Genomic DNA, 25,530 nt, shown 5'->3' with positions numbered 1-25,530 from the left:
ACAATTATATATATATATAATATATGCATATATTATTTTTTTATCCTTGTGAGTGTAAACATACTTGGCAATAAATCTAATTCTGATTTTTATGCATTGGTTCAGTGTGATTATTGTTGAAAGTAACACTCTTATGTGTGAATTATTTAATAAAAATGTCTTCAGAATTTCGAATAAATACTCATAATTTGACAATTATGCACTGAAGCATGACACTGTACCTGTATGCTCTGTAACATTCTGTCTGTAGACTAGAGGAACCGGTCGTGGCAACAAAACACTTGGATAAATACCAGCATTTCACTGTAATCATTTTTTATTTGCAGAGACAGATGATGTTTATTTTGTTGGCAAAATAACTGTCAGTCAGTCAGAGCTCATAGAGAAGCAAAATATAACATACGAGAGGAAACAGCAGCATAGAGACAGTGTACAGAGTCATTATAGAGTCAGATCTGTCCTGTTCACCCACCCAACCTCACCAGTGACCAACCCTAGTGAAATGTGCTGGAATATTGAACTACGTCAAATGGGTTTGGTCACTTGAGCAACATAACTGTAAACACGAGAAACTTGACTTATATACTTCAGCATGAATATATATATATATATATATATATATATATATATACATATACATATATATACACATTAAGTTTTTAAAAATAGTCTCTTAGACTGACCAAATATTATTACAATTTTAATTAACAGGTTTCTGTTCTAATATATATTGTAAAATGTAATTTATTCCTGTGATCAAAGCTGAACTGTCACATGATCCTTCAGAAGATCATTTCTTATTATTATTAATGTTGAAAACAGTTTTAGCATAATTTATTTATTTATTTATTTATTTAATTATTTGGGGGAAATCATGATACACTGCCAATCAAAAATTTGGCGTAAGATTTAAAAAAAAAGAAAAAAAGAAAGAAAAGAAATACTTTTATTTAGCAAAGACACATTAAATTGATTTTAAAAACAAACAAACAAACAAACAAACAAACAGTAAAGGCATTTAAGAAATGAATAAATATTACAAAAAAGTTCTATTTATAATAAATGCTGTTCTTTTGTACTTTCTATTCATCAAAGAATCCTGAAAAATAAAAAAATTTCCACAAAAATATGAAGCAGCACAATAATAATCAGATCATAATCATAAATGTTTCTTGAGCATCAAATCATCATATCAGAATGATTTCTGAAGGATCATGTGACACTGAAGACTGGAGTAATGATGCTGAAAATTCAGCTTTGATCACAGGAATAAATTACATTTTACAATATATTCATATAGAAAACAGATATTTTAAATTGTAATAATATTTCAAATTTTTACTGTATTTTTGATCAAATAAACACAGCCTTGGTGAGATTAAGAGACTAATTTCAAAAAACATTAATGTTTCCAAATATATATATATACATACCCACACACACCATCAACACAAAACATATTTATAGGTATTTTTCTAGAGGTATTTTAATATAAATAAACTGAAGCAGCCATACAACTTTAATATCAGTGTCAGTTTAGATCTCTTATGTCTCAGGTTATCCAGTCAAGATCAATACCAGGTGCAAACGGGACATTATACTAAGGAAATGCTGTGGATACGAGAAGCAAAAGCAGTTTATTTTGGAGAGGAAACAGGAGACGGGGTCCTCAGAGACGATGAAGCTCCTGTGGGCTCCAGAAGAACCACATTCTCCTTCTTGGGAAGCCAGAACGCAGGGTAAAGCGGCTCCAGAAACTGAGCCTGGAACTTGTGGATGAGCGTCATGTCGTTCTCCACATCATAGAATGCCAGCTCGCCGCCGGGGTAATCCACGTACACGCCGATCCGTGTGGCTTTAGGGCTGCTGAGCGGCGTCTCCACATCGCTGTGCCACGCGGAGAAGCTGCGTCCGTTCCACTGCAGGCACCAGGAGAAGCTGTTTCCCGTGATGCAGCAGTTGCTCTCGGAGCCCTTGCGGTCGATGCTCTTGTACGTCAGGCCGACGTGAGTGCCCTCTCCTCTCATGTCCACCTCGAAATAGTGGCGGCCCAGGTAGAAGCTTTCGACCGTCAGCACCTGTTTGAAGTGCTCGAAGCGCTCGGGAAGCTCCGGATAGCTGTGCTGCCACGGCGTCGTGTTCGTGACCTTCTTCCGTTCTTCTGTCAGACGCAGGAACTGATGGGCCGTATCTGCGTCGAGGTTCAGAGGCGTGACGTCTATGAAAGAAAATACAGTCAATCACCCAAAAATACACTCAAACTATATTAATGGAAAGCTAAAGCAGTTGAGAAGCTGTCATACTATACTGTCGTTTTGTTTCAGTTAACACTAATAACCCTCGTGAACACTCACATTTGAGGAAGTCGTCTCTGGTCTTCGGATTCGGAATTGACATGTTCTGTCTTGCAGCGATCATGGCATAAACCGTCGTCTTTATGCCCATGTTATCTGTGATTTGAAACAAGATATTTGGGTAAGTTAGCAACATTTCAAAGTGCTTTATAAAACACAAATGATGTTTCTGAAATGCTCAAATTCATGGCACGTCGTATGGAGGTATGTAGTTTTGCATACTGACCGTTCTTAAAGGTGTCTTTGAGTTTGTTGGTGTACGAGGTCAGCAGGTTGGCGCACATCTCTTTCGTGGACTGTGTGACAACACGACTGAACAACTGCAGTCGATCCATGAGGCCGATATAAACACCAGGTAAAGACACATCAACAGCTTCCTTTTTCCACTCTGAATACTCCTGGAAAAAACACAATATTGATAGAAGTATTAAAGTCAATAATTTGATCCCTTAAACTCATCTTTGATCATCATATTTATGTTTTTTCCCTCCTGTGAAAATAATTTCTCCATGCCTTAAAGCAGCTTGAATGTAACTCGACACCCTTGCTGTATTTAGTATACACGGAACCATGAATATGCAAATTAGTCTCCGCCTCCACTCACTCACACCAGCTCGGATTACCTGATCCACTCACTCAACTGTAGTAAACGCTGCACAATGGCAAGTGAAATTATTGGTTTAATTAAATAAATTAAGTTAAAATTTTATTTAAAGTTAAATAAAGCCATATATGTTTGAAGCAGAAACTGATTCAGAAGAAGAAGAGGAAGAAGAGTGAATTATAGAGGCTTGTCTACACATCGATGTATCAGAATGGTAATACGTCAGACACATAATGGTAAACGATATGATTAATTATATGGCTAAACATATGCAAACGCAAGCATTATTTCATATACTATTAGTTTTTATTTTTATTTTGAATTAGTTTTTTTTATTTTCATAGTAATATATATTTTAAATAATTTTATTATGTGCTTTTGCCATTTTTATTAGTTTTGTGGTTTCATTTTTTTATTTCAGTTTTAGTTTTTATTTATTTCCAGTTAGTAATTTTAGTGATTCATATGGAAGCTTGTTTACGCCACTAAATAAAAAAATTAAAAAAGTAATTGCCACTTTTTGTCACAATTCTGACTTTTTTTCTCATAATTGCGAAATTTAAACTTGCAATTGCGAGTTATAGTCAGAATTGCGAGATATAAATTCTGACTTTTTTCTCGCAATTGCGAGTTTTTATCACGCAATTTTGACTTTATTACATGCAATTGCGAGTTATAGTCAGAATTGCGACTTTATTACATGCAATTGCAAGTTTATATCTCACAATTCAGAGAAAAAAAGTCAGAATTGAGAGATTTAAACTCGCAATTGCATGATATAGTTAGAATTGTGAGATATAAACTTACAATTCTGACTTTTTTTCTTGCAATTCTGACTTTATAACTCACAATTGTGAGTTTATATCACAATTCTGAGAAAAAAAGTCAGAATTGTGGGATATACACTTGCAATTGTGAGGAAGAAAGTCAGAATTGTGAGATAAAAAGTTGCAATTACCTTTTTATTTTTATTTCATGGTGGAAACAAGCTTGCCTTTCATAGTTTCAACTTAAACTTATTTTAGTTAGTTTTTTTTTATAATCAATTTATCCATCTAATAATTATATTTTATTTTATTTTAGCTTTATTTCAATTAAAAAAAATGTTTTTAATAGTTTTATTTTAGTTTTAGTTAACAATATCCCTGTTGTCGATGCATTACATCTTTTAATTTTAGTGCAGTTTAATTGTACACGTCAACACGTGCTCAAACTACTTTAAGGTCATGAACGGATCTCCATACCTGCAGGAAGTCAATGTCATGTTTGTTCTTGGTGATTTTCTCGACTCGACTCTGAGTTTTCTTTAGTTCAGTGCAGCGTTGCTCCAGATGAACTCGGATTCCCTCGGCCTGCCGCAGCGCCTGCCGCTCCTCCGCCTCCAGGATCTCGCTCACTTCCTTCTTCACCTGCTCCACGGCCGACAGCAGCGTGTCGAACTGCTCCTCGATCACTCCTCGCACCTCCTTCACAGACGCCTGCGGGCAGACAGAGAGTCATTACACGTCATTGTGCAATAGGGTTGTTCTTTCAAAAGCCGGAGGGAAATGCCTTCACATAACATCTATCATGTTTTGAATGGGACGTATGTGAAGCTCCAGACACTTTCTGAACATAAGGATGTCAATGATGACCTATCAAATGTCATCTTATAATAAATGCGTAAAGCATAATGCACAACAAAACTGCCATTAAGACACTGTGATGTGTATACTAACACGCATGAAATCCAAGTTAAATAAAGAATCTTTTAATAAACAATGTGAGGAGAAGTCCGAATAGCAACTACACTTAACTTAAACAATACCAGACAAAGACCTGAGGAAACACAGGGCTTAAAAACATGAGGAAACAAATTTAGGATGAAACAGAACACGTGTGTGAGACTAATTAACAAATGAGGAAACTAACTAGGAAATCAGGCAAACAGGAACAGATCAAACAGAGTGAAATTGAAGTATAACAGAACATAACTGTTACAAGCACAAATAAATCTCAAAATAAACCCAGAAAGGTCAATCAGATCCCACTCGCATGAATCTGAATTCAGAGAAGAAATGAACTCCATTTATAGTACAGTTAATATGTAAACTATTAACACTAGTCAAGCATTGTGGTCTTGAACAGTAAATCCAAAATGACTGACTGTACAGCAGATACATGGGTAGGTAAATAAGTCCAATTATTTCTAGGTTTCAACTTGATCTAGTGAGCTTCAAAATTGACCCTTGTGTAGATAAAAAATAATTTCATTTTGAATATTCTGTTTCACTTGGAAATACCTCATGCTACAGAAGTAAAACGGGTTGCGAACAGGTCTGTGGACAGACTGTAAATGCGGTATTTTACCTCTATAGACACCGTGTTGACCTGTAACTTGTTGATGGCGTTTTCTGCTGCTGTGACCGTCTTCATCATGTCTGTCTGTTTGTCATGAAGCTCTTTCTGTAAACACAAACACAATATTGGGTTGATAAAATATAAAAATCCAGTTTCATTTTAAAATAGCAAATTATGTAACAATTGTTACACTAATATTTTTAAATAAATCAGTCCATGGTAAAATATTACGAAATGTTAAGAAATATTGACAATTTATACTGTATGTTTCCTGAAAAAATAAAAAAAAGATTAAATATATATATATAGATATAGTCAAACCAACATTTATTCAGACACCTTGAACATTTTATTCATTATTACAGTTTATTCACAATAGTTTAAAAAATGGTAATAAAATATGACAAGATCTCAGAGTTAAACTGTGTCAGAAAAAAATAATCTTAATTATGTCGGATAACACTTAAGCAAAACATGGTCAGGTCAAAGTGTCTGAATAATTTTTGGTTCCAAATTTTTATCAATTTTACTGGTAGTCCATTGGATGAAGAATCTTTGGGTATAATATGTCACAGTTTACTTTATTTTGCTATCCTCACTTACATAAATGAACTATAGTGTCCTGCACCCACTAGTAAAAATATAACAAAAATATCAAAAATGTCTGAATAATTTTTGGTTTGACTGTATATATATATGGAGAGTAAAACATGACATAACATGGAGTAAAAAGATAAAAACGTTAATTAAGACTTCTGACTTTTTTCATAATTCTGAGAAAAATTCTGAGAAAAAAATTCTGTATTGTGAGATAAAGTCACAGTTACCTTTTTTATTTTGTTATTCTGTGGCCGGAAAATTTAGCGAGATGTAAACTCAGAATTCTGAGGGACAAAGTCTGAACTGTGAGATAAAAACACAACTCACAGTTGTGAAGAAAAAGGTCAGACCAAATCGAGCATCCCTTTGAATTAGTGAGTCATAGGAGTAATCGGATAGGAATCAGTATCCTTATTTAGCTTTTGCTTTGCATTCCACAGACAAGTTCAGACAAAAACTTCATACTGAACGCACAGCTCATGTTCAGGAGTTGTTACTCTTGTCCTGTGTGTAGGTTTTCTAAAGGGAACATCTCAGACAATAGAGCTTTGACTTTTATATTAAAGCAAAAAGAGTGTTTTCACTCCACCCTGACCACCCAAAATCATATAATAGACCTGCATCTGACTGCACTGTTACACATTACATGCAAGTTATGTAATCAGATTACTTTTTCAAGTAAGTAGTAAAGTAATGCATTACTTTTAAATTTACAACAAAATATCTGAGTTATTTTTTGAAATAAGACAGCTCTCCTGTCCCCAAGTTGAGAGAAATCAGGAGTAAGCGCAGAGGCGTTGTGTGTAAACATGATGGTTACTGTATTTCTAGACTAAGGGACAGATATGCTAACAGCTAGCGCCAGCGCAAACCCTCTTTTGGCGTTAAAAAACTACTATACGTATTTACTAAAGACAACCAGAAAAATTAGCGCTGGACACAGTTATTTTTGTGGCTGACCTTATTGCATATGCATTTGTAGGAGTTTCCCTTTCAGATGCAAAATTTATGGGAAGAGAATATTTAAATGAATCATGCAAGGTGATTTACTAAGGTTTGCGCTAGTCAATTTACTGGTATTTGCGCCATTATTTGCTGCCCAAAAAAGCATGTGTTAAACCAGACGCTAATTTGTGCTGCTCTTGGTATATTGTGTTGGTCATTATGAAAATGATCCGGCTGCGTCTGTGTTCTTTAATTTGCATGTCGTCCACTCACATCTGCGCTTTTTTGGAATTGATCTCTCATGCTAATTTTCCCTGTTTAGTAAATCTGGCCCTATTTTCCAGATTTAGTCCTAGTCTGGTCTCACTTTATTAACCAGTATCTTTGCTGCTGACCTTTGATGATCCAACCATACTAATAAGCAAAAATGACTTCAGATAAACATGAAGTTTGTGTTTCATTTATTTGTTTGCTGAAGTAAGAGTGTTGAACTTTCTTCTGCAATTCAGAATGGCAGCACAGCTGAAAGGTTTGTTTGAGCTCCACTGTACAGGTTTAAATTTGCATTTCTTTCAGGCTAAATCTTATTCATTTCACTTTCGGTGTGAAAGGACCTTAACATTTGATAAAAAACAGAACTTTTGGGTTTAAAAAAAAAAAAAAAAAAAAAAAAAAACGAGCATGCAAGCCTAGCTCAGGTAAGAAAAAGTAACGCATTACTTTCCATAAAAATGCAATTAGTTTTTTAGGGAGCAATGCAATATTGTAATGCATTTTTAAAAGTAACTTTCCCCAGCACTGCATATATTCCTTCCTGCTCTCTCTCTCTCTCTCTCTCGAGTTAATACATGCTTTGATACGCTCTCTGAGACGCTGTTCACTGATCCTGTGGTAACAAGTCCCACTTTTCAAAGAAAATCTATTTTGGTGCTATAATGAATGATATGGGTGCCCTAGGGACAAAATTTCAGGTGAAACCTGAACAAGGAAACTTTACAAGGTGTATTGTGGGACAAATAATAAATCAAAGTTTAATATTAAATGCATAAAGAGATCAAGGAACCACCTGTAGACACTTATGAAAATCCACCATAAAAACGGTTTTAGCAACAACGTGGCACCCACACTCAACAGTCTAGCATTTTAGTGTTGTGTTTTGCACAGGTATTCACATATTCTTCAGGTTACTAGGACATTGTAATGTAAAGTGTTTCAGTGAATTAGCATCACTGAGAATGAAATGACTGATGAGTATGCAAAGCAGTAATGTCATGACCTCAGTGCTGTGGTTAAACTGGATATGTACCAGTGATCTGTGTGTCATAGTTTCTCTGTTCATCAGCTGAGATGAAGTTTCTCGAAATGTAACTGGACTTACTGCGCCTGTTAGTTCTGTCATCCAGTCAGGCAGGATTACTGAACATGTTACTTATATTGCACAATGCTGTAAACTAATCCTAATGTTAAAACGTCCCTAAGAATGCCTTGCCTCGACTCAGATCCATGAATATTGCAGGACACACCCTGCTCCGCACGCGGCAACAATACATCAAACACATTCACTCTACGTTTGAGAGGAACTCCCTTACAAGCACACACACATGCAGGGTGGATTGTTTTGCTCTACTGCATTTACAGTAAAAGTTTTCCTAATGTCAAGGACATTAAAGGAATAGTTCAACAATTGAAATGATGTCATTATTTACTCAACCTCATGTTGTTTCAAACCATTTAAACAAGTCCCAAAAAAGCACTTTTTGCATGTTAGAAGCACCTTGAATGTATCTTAAAAATGGTCCGTGTACATGCGTTATATCCTGCGGTATAGTTTTAGGAATGGATATTAATACACTGAAAATAATGAATTGTGTGGCTTGAGAAGATTTGGTTAATAATCTAGTTATGATTGTTCTATGGCACTTTTTGTCATATTTGGAGTTTAAAAGAGATTATAATGTTACAAAAGATTTCTATTTCAAATAAATGCTGTGCTTTTGAACTTTCTATTCATCAAAAAGTCCTGAAAAAAATGTATCATGGTTTACACAAAGATATGAACAACTGTTTTCAACATTGATAATAGTAGGAAATGTTTCTTGAGCTGCTTTCAAACTCAACCGGATAAAAGCCCTTTTATTTGTTTAGCATGCAAATATACCAGAGAACTTGACTGTAAATAACCCAACAGCGTTCATATGCGGCCACAGCCAAAAAACAAACTAGAAAAGACATAAAGGAATGTTTAAAGCATGTTAAAGACATACTAAACCACCTGTTCAGGTGCTGAATCATCATGAAAACATGTCACGTGTTATGAAAAGAGTGTTTATGTTCTGGTTCCGGTTACATTGAGTAACCAGTCTTTAAAAAATACCATACAGATTTTGCTGCTTCCTGATGCACATTGTGTTTGTTAGTTTATCTAGTGATATTCATGTGGGTCTTGATTATCACATAAGTTTCTGAGATGTTTTGCATTCTTGAGGAGATGATGTCACACAGACGTCATAAACTGGATGCAGAATTACGAAACCAGTTTCAGATCAGACTACACCAGAAATGCATTAACTGACACATGCGTCAATGAGCTGTTCGAAAGAGAAATCCCAAGATATCTTTCACAGCAATGAGACCGAATGGAGAGCAAATGGGTCAAACTCACACATGAGCCTTAACTAAACATAACTAGTCCAGCATAACCAAATAGTCACCTAATTAAAGACGAATCAGCACTGTAAAAAAAAATATATATATTTTAAACATTTTTCTTTTGTCAAGTCAAATTAGATTTACTAATGTTGTTCAGATTACATAATCTTTTGAGTTTCTGTTAAACCAATCTCTTTTTTTTTGTATTAACTAAAATTTTTAGTTTCAATGAACTCAATTTTAATGCAATAAGGTTACTTTGTTTTTTAAGTTAAACCAACATTTTGTTTTAAACAGTTTATTACTTGATATTTGACAATTTTAAGAAGTGAATCCTGAAGATTATGCGATTAAATGATCAAAATAGTGTCTCTTTCTGAGTGATATAAAAAATTATATAATCAATAATAAGTCATGGCAACATAGGTTTTTTCCATTACTTTAAATTATCAAAATAATTTAACCAATTTCAACTTCATTTTTTTAAGTTATACAGGATACAACTAAACTTTTAGGTCAGTTCAATATAATTTAAATTGAACAGATTATACTTAAAAAGGAAGCAACTGAACTTAAATTTTTAAGTAGAAGTGATGGAAATTTTCTACTTTTACATTTTTGTTACATTGTAGCATTGTTGAAAAATTTGTCACCGTGCTGTTTGAACGGTTAGTAACAGCACAACTCTCCTCAACAGATGATTTGAGGAATCATACACACCTAAAGCACTAAGTACTAAACTTTATTGTGTGAGCTTGATCACATCACTAACCTATCAGTAACAACCTTAGCAAACAGCACTGATGGTTCTTTATCAGTCCCATTGTCAGGCCTTTGAAACTGTATAAGCACATGTGACCTGTTCTTTTAAATCAGAGACAGATATAGCATGATGACTGATGCCTGTTACATATGATCTGCACAGACAGCGAGAGTAAGGAAAGATAAAGTCCTCTGTTCCTTATTTCACTAAAAAAAAAAGAAAAAAAAGATTAGATATAAGGAACAATTTGTGTTTTATTATAGGAGACAATGTGGCTAAAATCCACCTTAAAGGTGAAATATTTGTTTTTTTTTCTAGGTTTCTCCCATTTTAGCTTAAAATGCAAAAACAACTATAAGTAAGGCATTCATAAGATGAGAGTAAATGCTGTGGCTGAATTCGGAGGAACATACTACTCTTACTGTTTCTCATATATATCTTTACATGGCAGAAATAAAAAGAAAGTACTACTTTTATTCAGCAAGGATGCATTAAAATGACAAAAGAAATAACAGCAAAGATATATATAATGTTACAAATGTTTTCTATTAAAAAAAATAAAAATGCTGAAAATCTCCATCTACAGTTACTACTGGTGTTCCTCAGGGTTCTGTGTTGGGCCCACTTCTATTCATTATCTATTTACTTTATCTTGGCCACGTTTTCAGGAAATATGGTATCCATTTTCACTGCTACACTGATGTCTTCTGAGCCCTCTAGTTCTTTTCTTTGTCCAGCTGTTTAGCTGAAATTAAAGATTGGCTTTTAGCTAACTTTTTAAAACTCAATAGTGATCAAACCGAGGTCCTACTTGTAGATTTTTTTCTTAAGAAAGTAATACTTTCATTCAGCAAGGATGCATTAAATTGACAATAAATAAATAAAGTAAAATAAAAAAATAACAGTAAAGACATTTATAATGTTACAAAAGTTTTCTATTTAAAAAATGATGAAAAAATCCTGAAAAATGTCACGGTTTCCACAAAAATATGAAGCACAGCTGTTTTCAACATTGATAACAATCAGAAATGTTTCTTGAGCAGCATATCAGAATGATTTCTGAAGGATCATGAGACACTGAAGACTGGAGTAATGATGCTGAAAATTCAGCTTTGATCACAGGAATAAATTACAGTTTACTATATATTCATATAGAAAACAGCTATTTTAAATTGTAAAAATATTTCACAATTTTACTGTATTTTTGATCAAATAAATGCAGCCTTGGTGAGCAGAAGAGACTCGTTTTTAAAAAAAAGAAATCTTTTGAACGTAGAATCTCATTACAGCTATACGTAAATCTATATATGTAACATTTTAACATTATTAAACGAATTTAGAAAGTATATAAATAAGAAAACAATATCAAAGGGCCCTTCAGCCGTGCGGTACCTCTATTTTCCTGCGCGCCTCAGTGATGGGCACGGCGTTGTGTCCGCGGTGTTCCTCTGACGCGCACTCCTGACACAAGCAGAGCGCGTCCGCGCAGCAGTACAGCTCCAGCGGCCCGCGGTGAGTCTCACACGTCCGTCTCTCGATGTCCCGCAGCGGCTCCACCAGCTTGTGGCTCTGAAACTTCACGTTCTCCAGGTGCGGTCTCAGGTGAGCCTCGCAGTACGACACCATGCAGGTCAAGCAGGACTTTTTGGCCCGGCACGGCCGGTCTATGCAGGAGTCGCACGCGACCTCATCTGGTCCTAGCTCCTGCTCTTCATCCTGGGGCTTCTGAGGATCCTCTGATTCCTGGAGGTCTTCTTGAATCTTGCTTTCCTCGGTGATCTTGCTGTCCTTTTCTCCTTCTGTCTCTGGAGATCCATTCACCTGAATCTTCTTCTCCTCCTCTGTAGACTTCAGATTGCTCTCCTTCTGCTTGAGTTTATGTGAACCCATGCTGCGTTCCGGGAGGTCTGCTGTCAGCACCATGTCGCCCATGACTGCTTTTATTCTGTCTGTCTTGAGCTTTGACTTCAGTTTAAAGTTGCAGCCAAGCCCAAACTTATGACAGGTGAGTTGAATCCAAGCCACTCCCCCTGAAACTCAACCATTTCCTTACAGCCAGAGGCGGTGGGCGGGGTTACACTGTAACATGGGCGGAGTCAACATGCAGAGCGTGAGGGCATGTGGTTGCTGTTGATTCTGTAATTTGGTTTCTTAAGTTACAAGCTGATATAATTGTTTCTATGGCTTACTGGTAATAGTTCATTTACTCATCCACAAACCCATTTGACCTTCTTTCTAATGTGGAACACAAAAGGAGATGCTCTTTTCCATACAGTGAAAGTATGAAAATGATTGTGAAAATGTAACAATTTAACATCACTCACACAGGATGCATTCCTGGATTCTTGCTGAAGATTCATCAATAAAAAACACTTTCACAGGCCATCAACAATCCGGCCCCTAAAGTTAAATTATAGCTTTGTGTCAGTTAAAGACTCACATTTCAGTCATTATTCATCGAAAATCTTGTCCTCTTCCACAGTTATCAATCTCATTCATGCTTCTACATATTCAAAATAGGTGTTCATGTTGTAAGTAGTCCCTGTAATAAGTGCGCTCTAAGTTACTTTAAATATCAGCGTCTGCTAAATGAATCACCTGTAAACAGCTGATGTAGTTATTAACCATACTTGAGCGCAGCCTTTCATACCATCTCACATAAGATACTCCTTGACAGGTTAGCTTCTATAGGGATCACTGGCACCCCCTGTCCTGGTTTATATCACATCTCTCTGGTCGCACTCAGTTCGTCCAACTTAAACATTTTCGTTCTACAGTTACTACTGGTGTTCCTCAGGGTTCTGTGTTGGGCCCGCTTCTATTTATTATCTACTTACTCCCTCTTGGCCACATTTTCAGGAAATATGGTATCCATTTTCACTGCTACACTGATGACACCCAGATCTACCTGTCTTTCAAACCCTCTGGTTCTTTTCCTCCACCTTCTTTGTCTAGCTGTTTAGCTGAAATTAAAGATTGGCTTTCAGCGAACATTTTAAAACTCAATAGTGATCAAACCGAGGTGAAACGTGTTCTTCTACTGTGTTGTTGTACTCTGTGATGCTAATGGGATTTGTTTATTGTTATTTAGTTTACTTATTTATTTAATTTTTAAATCCCTTTTTATATTACTTTTTTGATTGCTTGTAAGGTGACCTTGGGTGTTATGAAAGGCGCCGTTAAAAATGCATTATTATAATTACTATTATTAATGAAAATCGATGTATAATCTTGTGGCTACTCTTCAGTCTTAACAGGAGAAAAAGCTTTTCAGATGAAGAATCATTTGAGATGAAGGTCAGTGGTGCCACCTGCTGGACAAAGGGAACTGCAACATGATCCAAACCTGTATTTCCTTCTTTTGTGGAATACTAAAGACATTTTAATTTTTTTTTTCTATACATTAGCAGTTTATATAGTGATGTCAAACTCCAATAAATAAATAAACATACACACACACATACATTTATACAAGTTTCTCGGGGAATGCAAAATCCCTTTAGGGGCCCCGAATATGTATAATGTTGAGCAATATCCATTTAAGATTGAGATAAATTACAAAATGATAATGATAATAATTTTGTACTCACCCCAATGGTGTTCCAATCGCATCTGAAAAACTTGAAAACTTGGTGCTATTTGTATGCAATGCATATTAAAATGGGACAGATAATAAAACACCATGAAAGCAACATGAAAGTCTATATAAGTTGTGTGCTCCGTTCCAAGTGTTTTGAAGTCATACAATAGCCTTGTATTGAATGTTTACTTGAATTTATTTGGTCAGTAAAATCAATGTGCCATATCTTAAATCTCTCACAGGCACATCTCAGTATCAGCCCTTACATTCATGTGCATTCAGTGAAAGCAAGTCGAAAGTCAATGATTTTGGTCAAAATCACTCAATCATAAACGAAACACCCTCAGTGCATAACTACTACTGTAATACTGTAAATATGATTATGTGTTTAGATCATAAAAATGCATTTTCCACATATTCATTACAGTTAGGCTACATGTACTGTTCTGTGGGCTTTATTAATATTGTATTCAGATTATAGGATTGTTGTTAGCAAATTCAAATATGTCAAGCTACAACCGTAATAAATGTTTCTGCTTTAAAGAAACACTCCACTTTTTTTGAAAATAGGCTCATTTTCCAATTCCCCTAGAGTTAAACAGTTGAGTTTTACTGTTTTCGAATCCGTTCAGCCGATCTCCGGGTCTGGCGGTACCACTTTTAGCATAGCTTAGCATAGTTCATTGAATCTGATTAGACCGTTAGCATCTCGCTTAAAAAATGACCAAAGAGTTTCAATATTTTTCCTATTTAAAACTTGACTCTTCTGTAGTTACATCGTGTACTAAGACCGACGGAAAATGAAAAGTTGCAATTTTCTAGGCCGATATGACTAGGAACTATACTCTCATTCCGGCGTAATGATCAAGGAAATTTGCTGTCGTACCATGGCTGCAGCAGGCACAATGATATTACGCAGCGCCTGTGACCCCCTGTTTGCACAGGGAGCGTGCCTTGCAACCAGGGAGACATTTGTGAGAGGCGCTGCGTAATATCATTGCGCCTGCTGCAGCCATGGTACGGCAGCAAATTTCCTTGATCATTACGCCGGAATGAGAGTATAGTTCCTAGTCATATCGGCCTAGAAAATTGCAACTTTTCATTTTCCGTCGGTCTTAGTACACGATGTAACTACAGAAGAGTCAAGTTTGCTAACGGTCTAATCAGATTCAATGAACTATGCTAAGCTATGCTAAAAATGGTTCCGCCAGACCCGGAGATCGACTGAATGGATTCGAAAACGGTAAAACTCAACTGTTTAACTCTAGGGGAGTTGGAAAATGAGCCTATTTTCAAAAAAAGTGGAGTGTTCCTTTAATCTACACAAAAGCTCTGTTCCAAAACCTAGTGAGCTGCCTATCTAGACAGCAAAATTACCTTCAAGATAGCTTCATTTGCCCAAAATTTTAAAAGCAGCATCATATTTAACCTTTGTGGAGATGACAATCCCATAATGCATGGCAAACTCTACTGGAATCAGTTGTTCCCTGATGTACAGAGTCGCAGCTTATTTAGTCACTTAAGAGAGAGCAAACGCAGCTCACTACTTCGGAACAAGGTTAAAGTGTGTCCTATATAGATTAGGTGAAGTATTATCCATCTTTTAAGTTGTTCAGGGGTCAGAGGTCATGTGTGCTGAGAGCTGCAGTGCAGTATTATCACTGATCTGACGTCAGCGCATAAGGCAATGTTCTTTACATTCAATAATGTCATTTAGCGGAGTGCTGTCTTAAGGGAAATCCTCCTTTTCTTCAGTGTTTTATACAAAAGCGTCCATTTTAAATGATGCTGTGAGTGACATCGCTTGTTAAAGTCAACGCGGAATCAAAACTGATCCCATTTTCTTTTCTTATTGCGCATTCATTTATGATTCATCAGTGCACGTTATTCTAAAACAATACATGTTTGTCTTCATAATCCTTCACCGAAATTTGATGCATCTCTAAAATGACTTTCCTTTTCAGCATTCAGGTCTCATCCTACATTTTTTTGTTCTCGTTGAACACCCTGTTTCACTCATAAATATGTCACATTATGGGTTGCGAAACGTTGACTTCAGTTCTAATGCCTTCATGCATCAACTAAACATGTATATATAAAATTTGGAAGCATTTGGAAGCGCATGACGCTTGATCATCATCATGTCAGTGTCCATGTTCTCATCCTCTCCCTCTGTCACTGCACTCCCACGAGTTCAGTGATGGGCGGAGCAAACACCATCAGCTCCTGATACCTGTGGAAGAAGAGCCGCAGACGGGAGACGTAACCGTCCTCCTGATATGGCAGCTTCTTCTCCTTCAGATACTGAGACACGATGGGCTTCACCTGAGCAGAAAAACAGGTATTTATTTGGCAGATTATCTTTATCCGTTAGTTTTTTCTTTCTTTGACTTTTTTCCGTGTATCTTGCTTGGTAAATTTTACTAACTTTCTTTGTTTATGCTGCATTCTAATTTTAAATAATTAATTAAATTATTACACAAATTTATATTTTTAACACACACACACACACACACACACACACACACACACACACACACACAATATATATAACATATTTTTAACTTTTTTGACTAATGTTACTTAATTTATTCCTTTCAGTGAATTATATTGTAACTTTATTTGTTTATGCTGCATTTTAATTTAATGTAAAAATTGAATAAAATGATTAAATAATCATCATTACATTAAATCGTTTACTTATATATATGTATATTTGGCATATACATTACTTTTTCCTTTTTAATTAATATTGTTTGACTAATGTTACTTCATTAATTTATTCCTTTTTGTGAAATGTATTGTTACTTTATTTGTTTATGATGCATTAATTTTATTTAAATATGAAATTAAATTAATTAAATTATTACATTAAATTAAATTGTTAACTTGTTATATATCTATATTTATTTGCCATATTATCCTTATATATTAGTTTTTCCTTTTTAATTGATCTTGTTTGATTACTGTTACTTCATTAATTTATTCCTTTTAAAATATTAAATAAAATATAAAATAAAAAAATGTAAATAATGTAATTTAAATAATAAATAAAAATATTAATTTAAAATATTAAACTATTTAAATTATATATATATATATTTAAATAGTTTAATATTTTAAATTAATATTTTTATTAACTTAAAATAATATATATATATATATATATATATATATATATATATAAATATATTTAAATAGTTTAATATTATATATATATATATATATATATATATATATATATATAGGGAATTGTATAGTTACTGTATTTGTTTATGCTGCATCTTAATTTAACTTCATTTAATCTAATCTAATCTAATTAAAATATTACATGAAAAATGTAAATAATTTAATTGAAATATTAAATTAAAATTTAAATATTACTATAAAATATTAATCTATTTAAATCAAATAAATAATCTATTTATTTAAATTTTTATATGTTAATAATTACATCTTATTTAATTATTAATTAAATTATTTTATTAAATTAAAATGCAGCATAAAATAAAACAATACTGAAATAATTCAATAATATATGCAATAATTTAAATAATTTAATTTAAGTATTATTTTAAATGACAATTATCTACGTTTATATTTTTTTTTTTTACATTAACACTAAGCTCCATGTCCATATATGTTTGTGTTCGTCTCAGTATGAACACACACCTTCAGGCACATGTTGTCAGACAGGAATGGGAAAAGGTGATGCTCTACGTGGCAGTTGATGAGGGAATGGCCAAAGGTCCAGTCCAGCAGTGGGTTTCTGGGAAGGTTCAGGACTCCGTGCGTCATCTGGTAGATCCGTTTTGGACGGCTACTGGCAGAAAACATTGGCAGTCCGATGTGCTGCAAAAGTAGAGACACAGAGAGCAACTTAATGAGGTCTTTTCATGGAAAACTGCAACTACACTACATTACAACAATAAAATGACCCTTTTTAGAGATTCAGTCTTTAGTTCAGTGTGTGTGTGATCTTTGAAGGGGCTGAGCGGCCTGAGAGGCGCCACTGACACCACAGGAGGCCCAAACTAGACAAAACTGACACCAGCACACAAGACAATAGCACACAAAGGCATTTATCACACACACACACACACATACTGTAACACAACTACAAACCAGCAACAAGGATCTCACACATCATGTCGAGGTCTCAGAGCTGACGGCAGCCCTTTAAAAACCTTCAGACCAGCAAAAATACCTCAGAGGATCAGCACAATAAATACAAAAGTACTGTACATTCTCCCTTTGCCCTGCCTGGGAAAATCACGGGTGAATTGTTCTCTGTCGTTCTACAAACGAACCCCGTGAACCTCGACGAGCAGGAGAGGAGAACAAAGCCGTATTGAGTGGGTCTCGGGGGAAAGATGGAGAGACACACAAAGAGAGGGATGGACCGATGCAGACTTGAGCTGAATAGCTTGGAAAGTTCACACTCAGATTATTCTTATGAGCCGAGAGAATAATGTACTGCTGGAGTGTTACTGTACTGGGAGACACTTTCTGTTGTTAGTGGGTCATGTGATGCGCTGGTTCAAACTCAGGACCACAACGAGTTTACATACACAACATTTTTTTTGTGGTATAAATTTAGTTTATATTTCCTGAGCATGCATAAACAGCTATAGCATGCAAAAACTACTATATATTTTCTGAAGATGATTAGTGTAAAAATTAATATAATTTATATTTTCTAAAAATGCAAAACTATATTTTTTATATTTTCTGAAGATAAGTTGCTTAATTGTATTTATATTTTTGAGCATGCAAAACAAATATATATTTTATATTTTCTGAAGATAAGTAGAGTAAATAATTTAATTAATATTTTCTGACCATGCATAAACAACTATAGCATGTAAAAACTACTATATTTTTTATATTTTCTGAAGATATAGTGTAAATAAATTTAAATTATATTAAACTGAGCATGCAAAAACAACTATTTTTATATTGTTTGAAGATAATAAGTGTGAAAAATGTAATATTATTTATATTTTCTGAGCATGCAAAAACAACTATATTTTTATCTTTTCTGAAGATAAGAGGTATAAATAATTTAATTTATATTTTCTGAGCATGCATAAACACCTATAGCATGCAAAAACTACTATATTTTTATATTTTCTGAAGATAAGTAGTGTAAATAATTTAATTAATATTTTCTGACCATGCATAAACAACTGTAGCATGGAAAAACTACTATATTTTTTATATTTTCTGAAGATATAGTGTAAATAAATTTAATTTATATTAAACTGAGCATGCATACTAAACAACTATAGCATGCAAATATTTAATTTATATTAAGAGCATGCAAAAACAACTATTTTTATATTGTCTGAAGATAATAAGTGTGAAAAATGTATAATTGATATTTTCTGAGCATGCAAAAACAACTATATTTTTATCTTTTCTGAAGATAAGAGGTATGCATAAACACCTATAGCATGCAAAATCTACTATATTTTCATATTTTCTGAAGATAATGTGTAAAATTTTTTTTATATTTTAGGAGCATGCAAAAACAACTATATTTTTTATATTTTCTGAATTGGTATAATTTTTCAATTTATATTTTCTAAACATGCAAAAAACAATTATATTACCAGATAAGTGGTATAAATAATTTTATTTATATTTTCTGAGCATGCAAAAACAACTTTTCTGAAGATAAGTTGTGTAAATAATTTAAATGAATTTTTGAAGATAAGCGGTGCTTAGTCATGATGCTAGGATGGCGTGGGTGGTTGTTAGGGTGTTGCTAAGCAGTTGCTAGGGCTGTTTTTTATTCATCAGGTAAAACTGTAGCTACAATCAACTAAAAAAGTAATTGTAAAGACCATTCCTGTGTTTGAGCAATCACGCAGAAACCACTTTATGTTAGAGGGTTTGTTCATGTCACTAAGATTAAGTAACCTTTGTAAACACAACTAATGACTGTCAAAATGCAGACTTAGGATGTTGAATCTCACCTGAAAAATGTTGACATGTATGTACGGCACAGAGAACATGGCTCGACACAGAAGCATGACCATCAGAGCGGAGCTGAACGACAGCCCTGACACACACCTGAGCAGGTAATACTGAGAGAAAAACCCCAGACACACACACACGACGGTGCGCGCCATCTGGAGCGGAGACTGACCCTTCAGCTGACCTGAAACACATGCGTTCAAATCACAAATGATGAGGATGCCATCAACACATGCACTCGCTCGCAGAAGAACAGAAGAGGTCAGATGTAAATGTATGCAAATGTAAACCAGCTCAGAACAAAAACGTCAGTTTCTATCCTCACTGTACTGAATGAAACCACAAAACCACTGCTAGTCAGAAGATTTCTGATGTTTAAAGGAATAGTTGTTCTCACCGACGGCGACGACGGGTGTGATGATGGGGATGGCCAGCGGCGCGATGAACAGGTAGACGGATCGAGGCAGGAAGGGCATCTTCCAGGTGCTGGAGTCTCCCAGGCCGATCACATTAGTGTGAGCGTGATGCATCTTCACATGAGCCTGAACACCCGCCCGCGCTGAGAACGAGCCGCACACCTGAGAGACCGGGAGAGACGGCCGTCAGCACGCAGGGGAAGAAATGCTGAGATCACATTAAAGTTTTGGGATTTCGAAGCATTTCAAATGAAAAATTGTGCACCATTTCAGGGTGACTTATAATGAGTGCCATTGATCATGTGACTCTTAGGAACATCTCAAATCACGCTGGATTTTAATTTACATAATTCAATTATTTGATTTAAAGGGATAGTACACCAAAAAATGAAACTTCTGTCATCATTTACTCACCCTCAAGATGTTCCAGACCTGTATGAGTTTCTTTCTTCTGCTGAACACAGAAGAAGATATTTTGAAGAATATCGTTCAACTGTCTGGTTACCAACATTCATCAAAATATCTTCTTTTGTGTTCAGCAGAAGAAAGAAACTCATACAGGTTTGGGTGAGTAAATGATGACAGAATCTTCCTTTTTGGGGGTGAACTATCCCTTTAAATATTAAATTAAAATACTGAATAAAATACAAAATTAAATTAAATAATTTACATTATTAAATTTTAAATTAAATTATTTACTTATGCTTTAGCACATTATTTATATCCATTAGTTTAAACTTTTTAATAATCTTGATTTTTAATAATCTTGTTACTTCATTACTTAGTCCTTTTTGTGATTTGTGCATTTAATTTATTTGTTTAAGCTGCATTTTAATGTAATAATTCAATTAAAATATTAAATTAATTTATTTACATTATTAAATATTTTAATTTACTATTTTAATTACATATGGTAAATAAATAATGTAATTATTAAATTAAATTTTTAATTTTAATAATAATTTATTATAATTTAATCTTCATTGTTTATATCGAATTAAATAATTTAATTAAAATTAAATGAAATAATAATTTAGAAATAAATTAAAATATTTAATAATGTAAATAAACATTACACTGAGTTATTTAGTAATGTAATTCATTTAATCTAATCATTTCACTAAACTGTTAGCATTTTTTCTGCAGTGAACATTGCAGAAATAATGATAAAATGTGATATTTTCAGCAGTTGTCTCAGACTTTTGGGTCACTGTATATGTGTGTAGAGACTGTTACCATGATCAACATGACTCTTACATTCTTGAGAGGATGGACACTGTAAAATGAATCTAAATCCTCTTAATCTCAAAGTTAATTCATGAAGAATTAATCAGTCAAATTCTTTCCATTCTTTTGCAGTGTTCACACTGCACTGGAACATTTATGAACACCATTTTGAAAAATGGAAATGAAAAAAGTACTGTGGGAGAATCATGATTCAGAGGTAATCCTAAATGGTAAAACCATGGTACTTTGATATAAGTACGTATTCGTACATAATAAACTGTATCATGGTTCTTTGCAAGAATATATTTCCCTATATTCATATATCTACAGCAAACTCAATATATTGTGGATATATTCGGATCTCACTTCGATGAAGAAGACGGCCCAGAAGTCGGCCCAGGCCGGAGACTCGCTGAGCGCGCCGTGACTGGCCAGGTGTGCGCCTTTAACAGTGATGACAGCGTGAGCCACGCCCATTATCAGCAGACCCGACAGGAAATACAGCAGCTGAGACGAACCCAACAACAGGAACCCTGCAAACACAAGAACAACATCACTGTAACGGGGCAGGAGGATCGACACCTGCGTGAGGTTTATGCTTCATAATCAAAGCTATAACACATATTGCTCAGAAAATATGAATTCATGTGCCATTTGATGTTAGGTTAAATGCATATCAATGCTATTCATCAAACACCATCAACAAGCATGTACTATAATAAACACATATTGATGTAAAAGGGGACCTATAATGCCCCTTTTACAAGATGTAATATAAGTCTCTGGTGTCTCCAGAATGTGTCTGTGAAGTTTCAGCTCAAAATCCCCCACAGATCATTTATTACTGCTTGTCAAATTTGCCCCTATTTGGGTGTGAGCAAAAACATGAAGTGTTCGTGTGTGTCCCTTTAAATGCAAATGAGCTGCTGCTCCCGGCCCCCTTTCCAGAAGAGGGCGGAGCTTTAACAGCTCGTGCTTTGTTTGCTCAACAACAACAAAGCTGGAGAATCTCACGCAGCCAAAATGACGACGGTGTTCAGCCTTACGTTGTTCAAACCGGAGTCGACACTGATGGAGAGACTCAGGAAGAAGTTACAACTTTTAGATGTTTCTGAATGGTTAGTGGATAAATTTATGTAGTTGCTGTGGAGTTGATTCAACTCATCCACTAGCATGTGCCGTCATGTTAATCTTTTGTGTTGAATTGACCCTCGTTTGTGAAGCAGTCCGGCGTAAAATGACGGCATGTCAACAACACGCTACTACAACAACTCTTCCTCTTCTCTAAAGCAGCTCAACATGGCCTCACCCCCTTTGTTCTGTGTTCTCAGGGGCGGGGTTTATGTTAATTTTAGGGTTTGTGATGTCACCAACCCAGGAAGAAGCTCGTTGTAGTCCCTATCAGCCGTCTGTTGTAGTCCTTACAAAGCGATTTCAGTAAAAGAAAATCTCCCTTTTCATTGAACTTTGCAGATGTTGTTTATGCTCAAACAGCAACATTAAAGTTAAAAAAGTGAAATCATAATCAACGACCTCTTTAAAATGTTTTTGGCAACACTTCCATTTATTAACATTAGCTAAGATTACTAAATGCTGTAGATTTATAGTTCATTGTTAGTTCAAGGTAATTTCAACATTCACTAAAATCAAAGTTTCTGTGTACATGAGTTAATGCACTTTGAACTAACATGAATAAACAATGAACAACTGCATTTTTTAGCTAACAGACAAAGATTAACAAATGCTATAATGTTATCTATAATGCATGAACAAATGAGACCTTATTGTAAAGTGTTACCATGTTTTCTATAAGTATCATGTAGATCATGCCTTTTTAAAATATTATTTGAGTCATATTTCGTTTTTGTTTTGCTTTGTTTGTTCTGTAAATAATTTTTTTCCATTCAGAGAAAAACACTGCTGAATTTCAAAGGATAATGAAATGATTGAGTTTGTGTTGTTTTGGCTGATATAACTAATCTTTCCCCTCATGATGAAGCAGTTTGACCCCCTCGCCGGAGCCGTGCCGTTGGTTTCTCCCTGAAAGACGAGTCACTGTGCTGCAGGAAACTGGATCTTCCCTATGGGAGAGGAGGACACAAATCGAACCGGTCGCCATGACAACCCCCCCACAGGAGTGCCTCAGTAATTTGGATATTAACTAGCCAACGTCTGAAAGGTTAAAAAGGTTTAATATACTGTTTAAAGAAGCCGATCTGTTTGGATCGAGAGTGAAGGAACCTTTGGCACAAAACTGAAGCATGATAGACTTCAGCTGGGTTTCTGTGTCACTGTTAAACCGAAATTAACCCAATAACACTGTCACACCCGGGACACTAAACAATTAGTTTTAATTGCACATTATCCAAAACACTCCCTATTAATAACATCACACACCTTCATATTCTCTAACACAGTCTTTTGTACACAATTACATGATGTAACGACATGTTATGATATAAAAACACACACTGAATGTTCCATATTCTCTGAGCAAATGCAATTTAAAATGCAAATATTAAAATGCAAACTTAAGATAAGGTTTTAAATTTTTTTCCCCCACATACAAGCCATTTATACAATGTTTAATATGTTGCTCAGATATGAATGGGTTAAAATAAAAAACATTTTCAAAACAAAACAAAAATATTTTAAAATATCTAAAATAAAATGATATTTATAATACATAAAAATAAATATTTTGCATTCAAATATATATATATATATATATATATATAAATATTATTGCATTGTGACATTTTTATTCATTTTATCCCCACATATCACACAGATTTTGTTGCATTACAGCAATGAGCATTTCAATTGGAAATGCGGTTAATTGTTATAGAAATGACATAATGGACTTCATAATAACGTTAGTTTGAGTAGCCTATGTTTTGTTTGTTTCACGAGATTCGCCTAAAGTAGGTGAATTTTTTGTAAAGCACTTTGGTTCAGCCTTGGTTGTTTTAAGTGTTACCTCGCAAGAACAAGAATAAAGTGTGTCTAATATCTAACTTTGCATTACCTGCAGGTAAACTGATGAAGGCTGCGGTGAGGATGGTGCAGTCTATCCCTCTCTTCTCCCACCAGCTGCTCTCGCGCACACTCTTCTGCACCAGTCGCGTGAGCTCCATCATCAGCGTCTCTCGCTCCGCGTCCGCCTGCTTCCCCTGCGCGTCCCCCTCGGAGTCCCCGCGTCCTTCACCATCCCGGGACGCGGGCCCTCGCAGGCTGTCGGTCTCTCTCTTCTTCTCTGGAATATTCTGCATGATAGCGCTAGTGCTCAGAGACGCATGGCTCGCGTACACGCTTTCCGTCCCGTCCGCGAACAAGGTAGTGAGGCACTTTACTGCTGACTGCGCTAAAACAGATCTCCTCTCTCGAGCGCGCTCTCTTTCTCTCTCTCTCTCTCGTTCCCACGGCGATGCCTTTGGCAGGAGTGTCCTTAGAGCTGCAAGAAAACAACACACACACACACACACACACACACACACACACACACACACACACACACACACACACACACACATAAAACACTCCTCATACAGCTATAGAATGCATTTTAAAACATAAAAATACGTTTTGCATTAACTTTAATTTTTGTGCATATTGTGAATGGTTTTAGAAACAATTCTTGGTTACATTCAACTCAACAATTCATTTTTGTTGGAAAAATACCTGTCAAATCACAAAATCACACAAAAAATTGTGTAAGAAGTGTTTTACGAAGGACTGAATGGCAAGAGCAACAAAGTGCGAGCGCATACACACACACACATGGGACATAATGATTATTACACTGTACAAACTGTATATTCTATCCCATAACCCTAAACCCAACCCTCACAAAAAACTATGCATTTTTATATTTTCAAAAAGACATAATTTAGTATGATTTATAAGTAGTTTTCCTCATGAGGGCCAAAAGTGATTTCAGATTTCTGGTGTCACAGACATTCATTGTGTCCTGAAGCAGATAACACTCCTCATACAGCTATAGAATAAATCGTCTCTCTCTTATCTGTTGACTCACTCATGTACTTAGCAAACCCTGTACTCCCTCCTTT

At 35.0% G+C, this 25,530-nt stretch overlaps 2 protein-coding genes across 2 annotated transcripts; both read right to left on the bottom strand.

Moving 5' to 3' along the window:
* Positions 1-1,460: 1,460 nt before the first annotated feature.
* Positions 1,461-12,489, bottom strand: trim16 (tripartite motif containing 16). The gene is made up of 6 exons (XM_051915464.1): positions 11,648-12,489; positions 5,308-5,403; positions 4,203-4,436; positions 2,581-2,752; positions 2,355-2,450; positions 1,461-2,218 (listed from the first exon to the last, which is right to left on the bottom strand). The coding sequence occupies exons 1-6, from the start codon at positions 12,185-12,187 to the stop codon at positions 1,638-1,640; spliced, it is 1,719 nt and encodes a 572-aa protein (XP_051771424.1). The 5' UTR covers positions 12,188-12,489; the 3' UTR covers positions 1,461-1,637.
* A 2,599-nt stretch (positions 12,490-15,088) lies between these two features.
* fads6 (fatty acid desaturase 6) lies at positions 15,089-24,893 on the bottom strand. The gene is made up of 6 exons (XM_051915562.1): positions 24,489-24,893; positions 21,827-21,993; positions 20,215-20,395; positions 19,817-20,001; positions 17,508-17,687; positions 15,089-16,160 (listed from the first exon to the last, which is right to left on the bottom strand). The coding sequence occupies exons 1-6, from the start codon at positions 24,730-24,732 to the stop codon at positions 16,011-16,013; spliced, it is 1,107 nt and encodes a 368-aa protein (XP_051771522.1). The 5' UTR covers positions 24,733-24,893; the 3' UTR covers positions 15,089-16,010.
* Between the last annotated feature and the right edge of the window lie 637 nt (positions 24,894-25,530).

Source organism: Ctenopharyngodon idella, chromosome 12, assembly GCF_019924925.1.
Source record: "Ctenopharyngodon idella isolate HZGC_01 chromosome 12, HZGC01, whole genome shotgun sequence".
NCBI lineage: Eukaryota > Metazoa > Chordata > Actinopteri > Cypriniformes > Xenocyprididae > Ctenopharyngodon > Ctenopharyngodon idella.
This window is presented reverse-complemented; position numbering and strand designations above follow the sequence as displayed.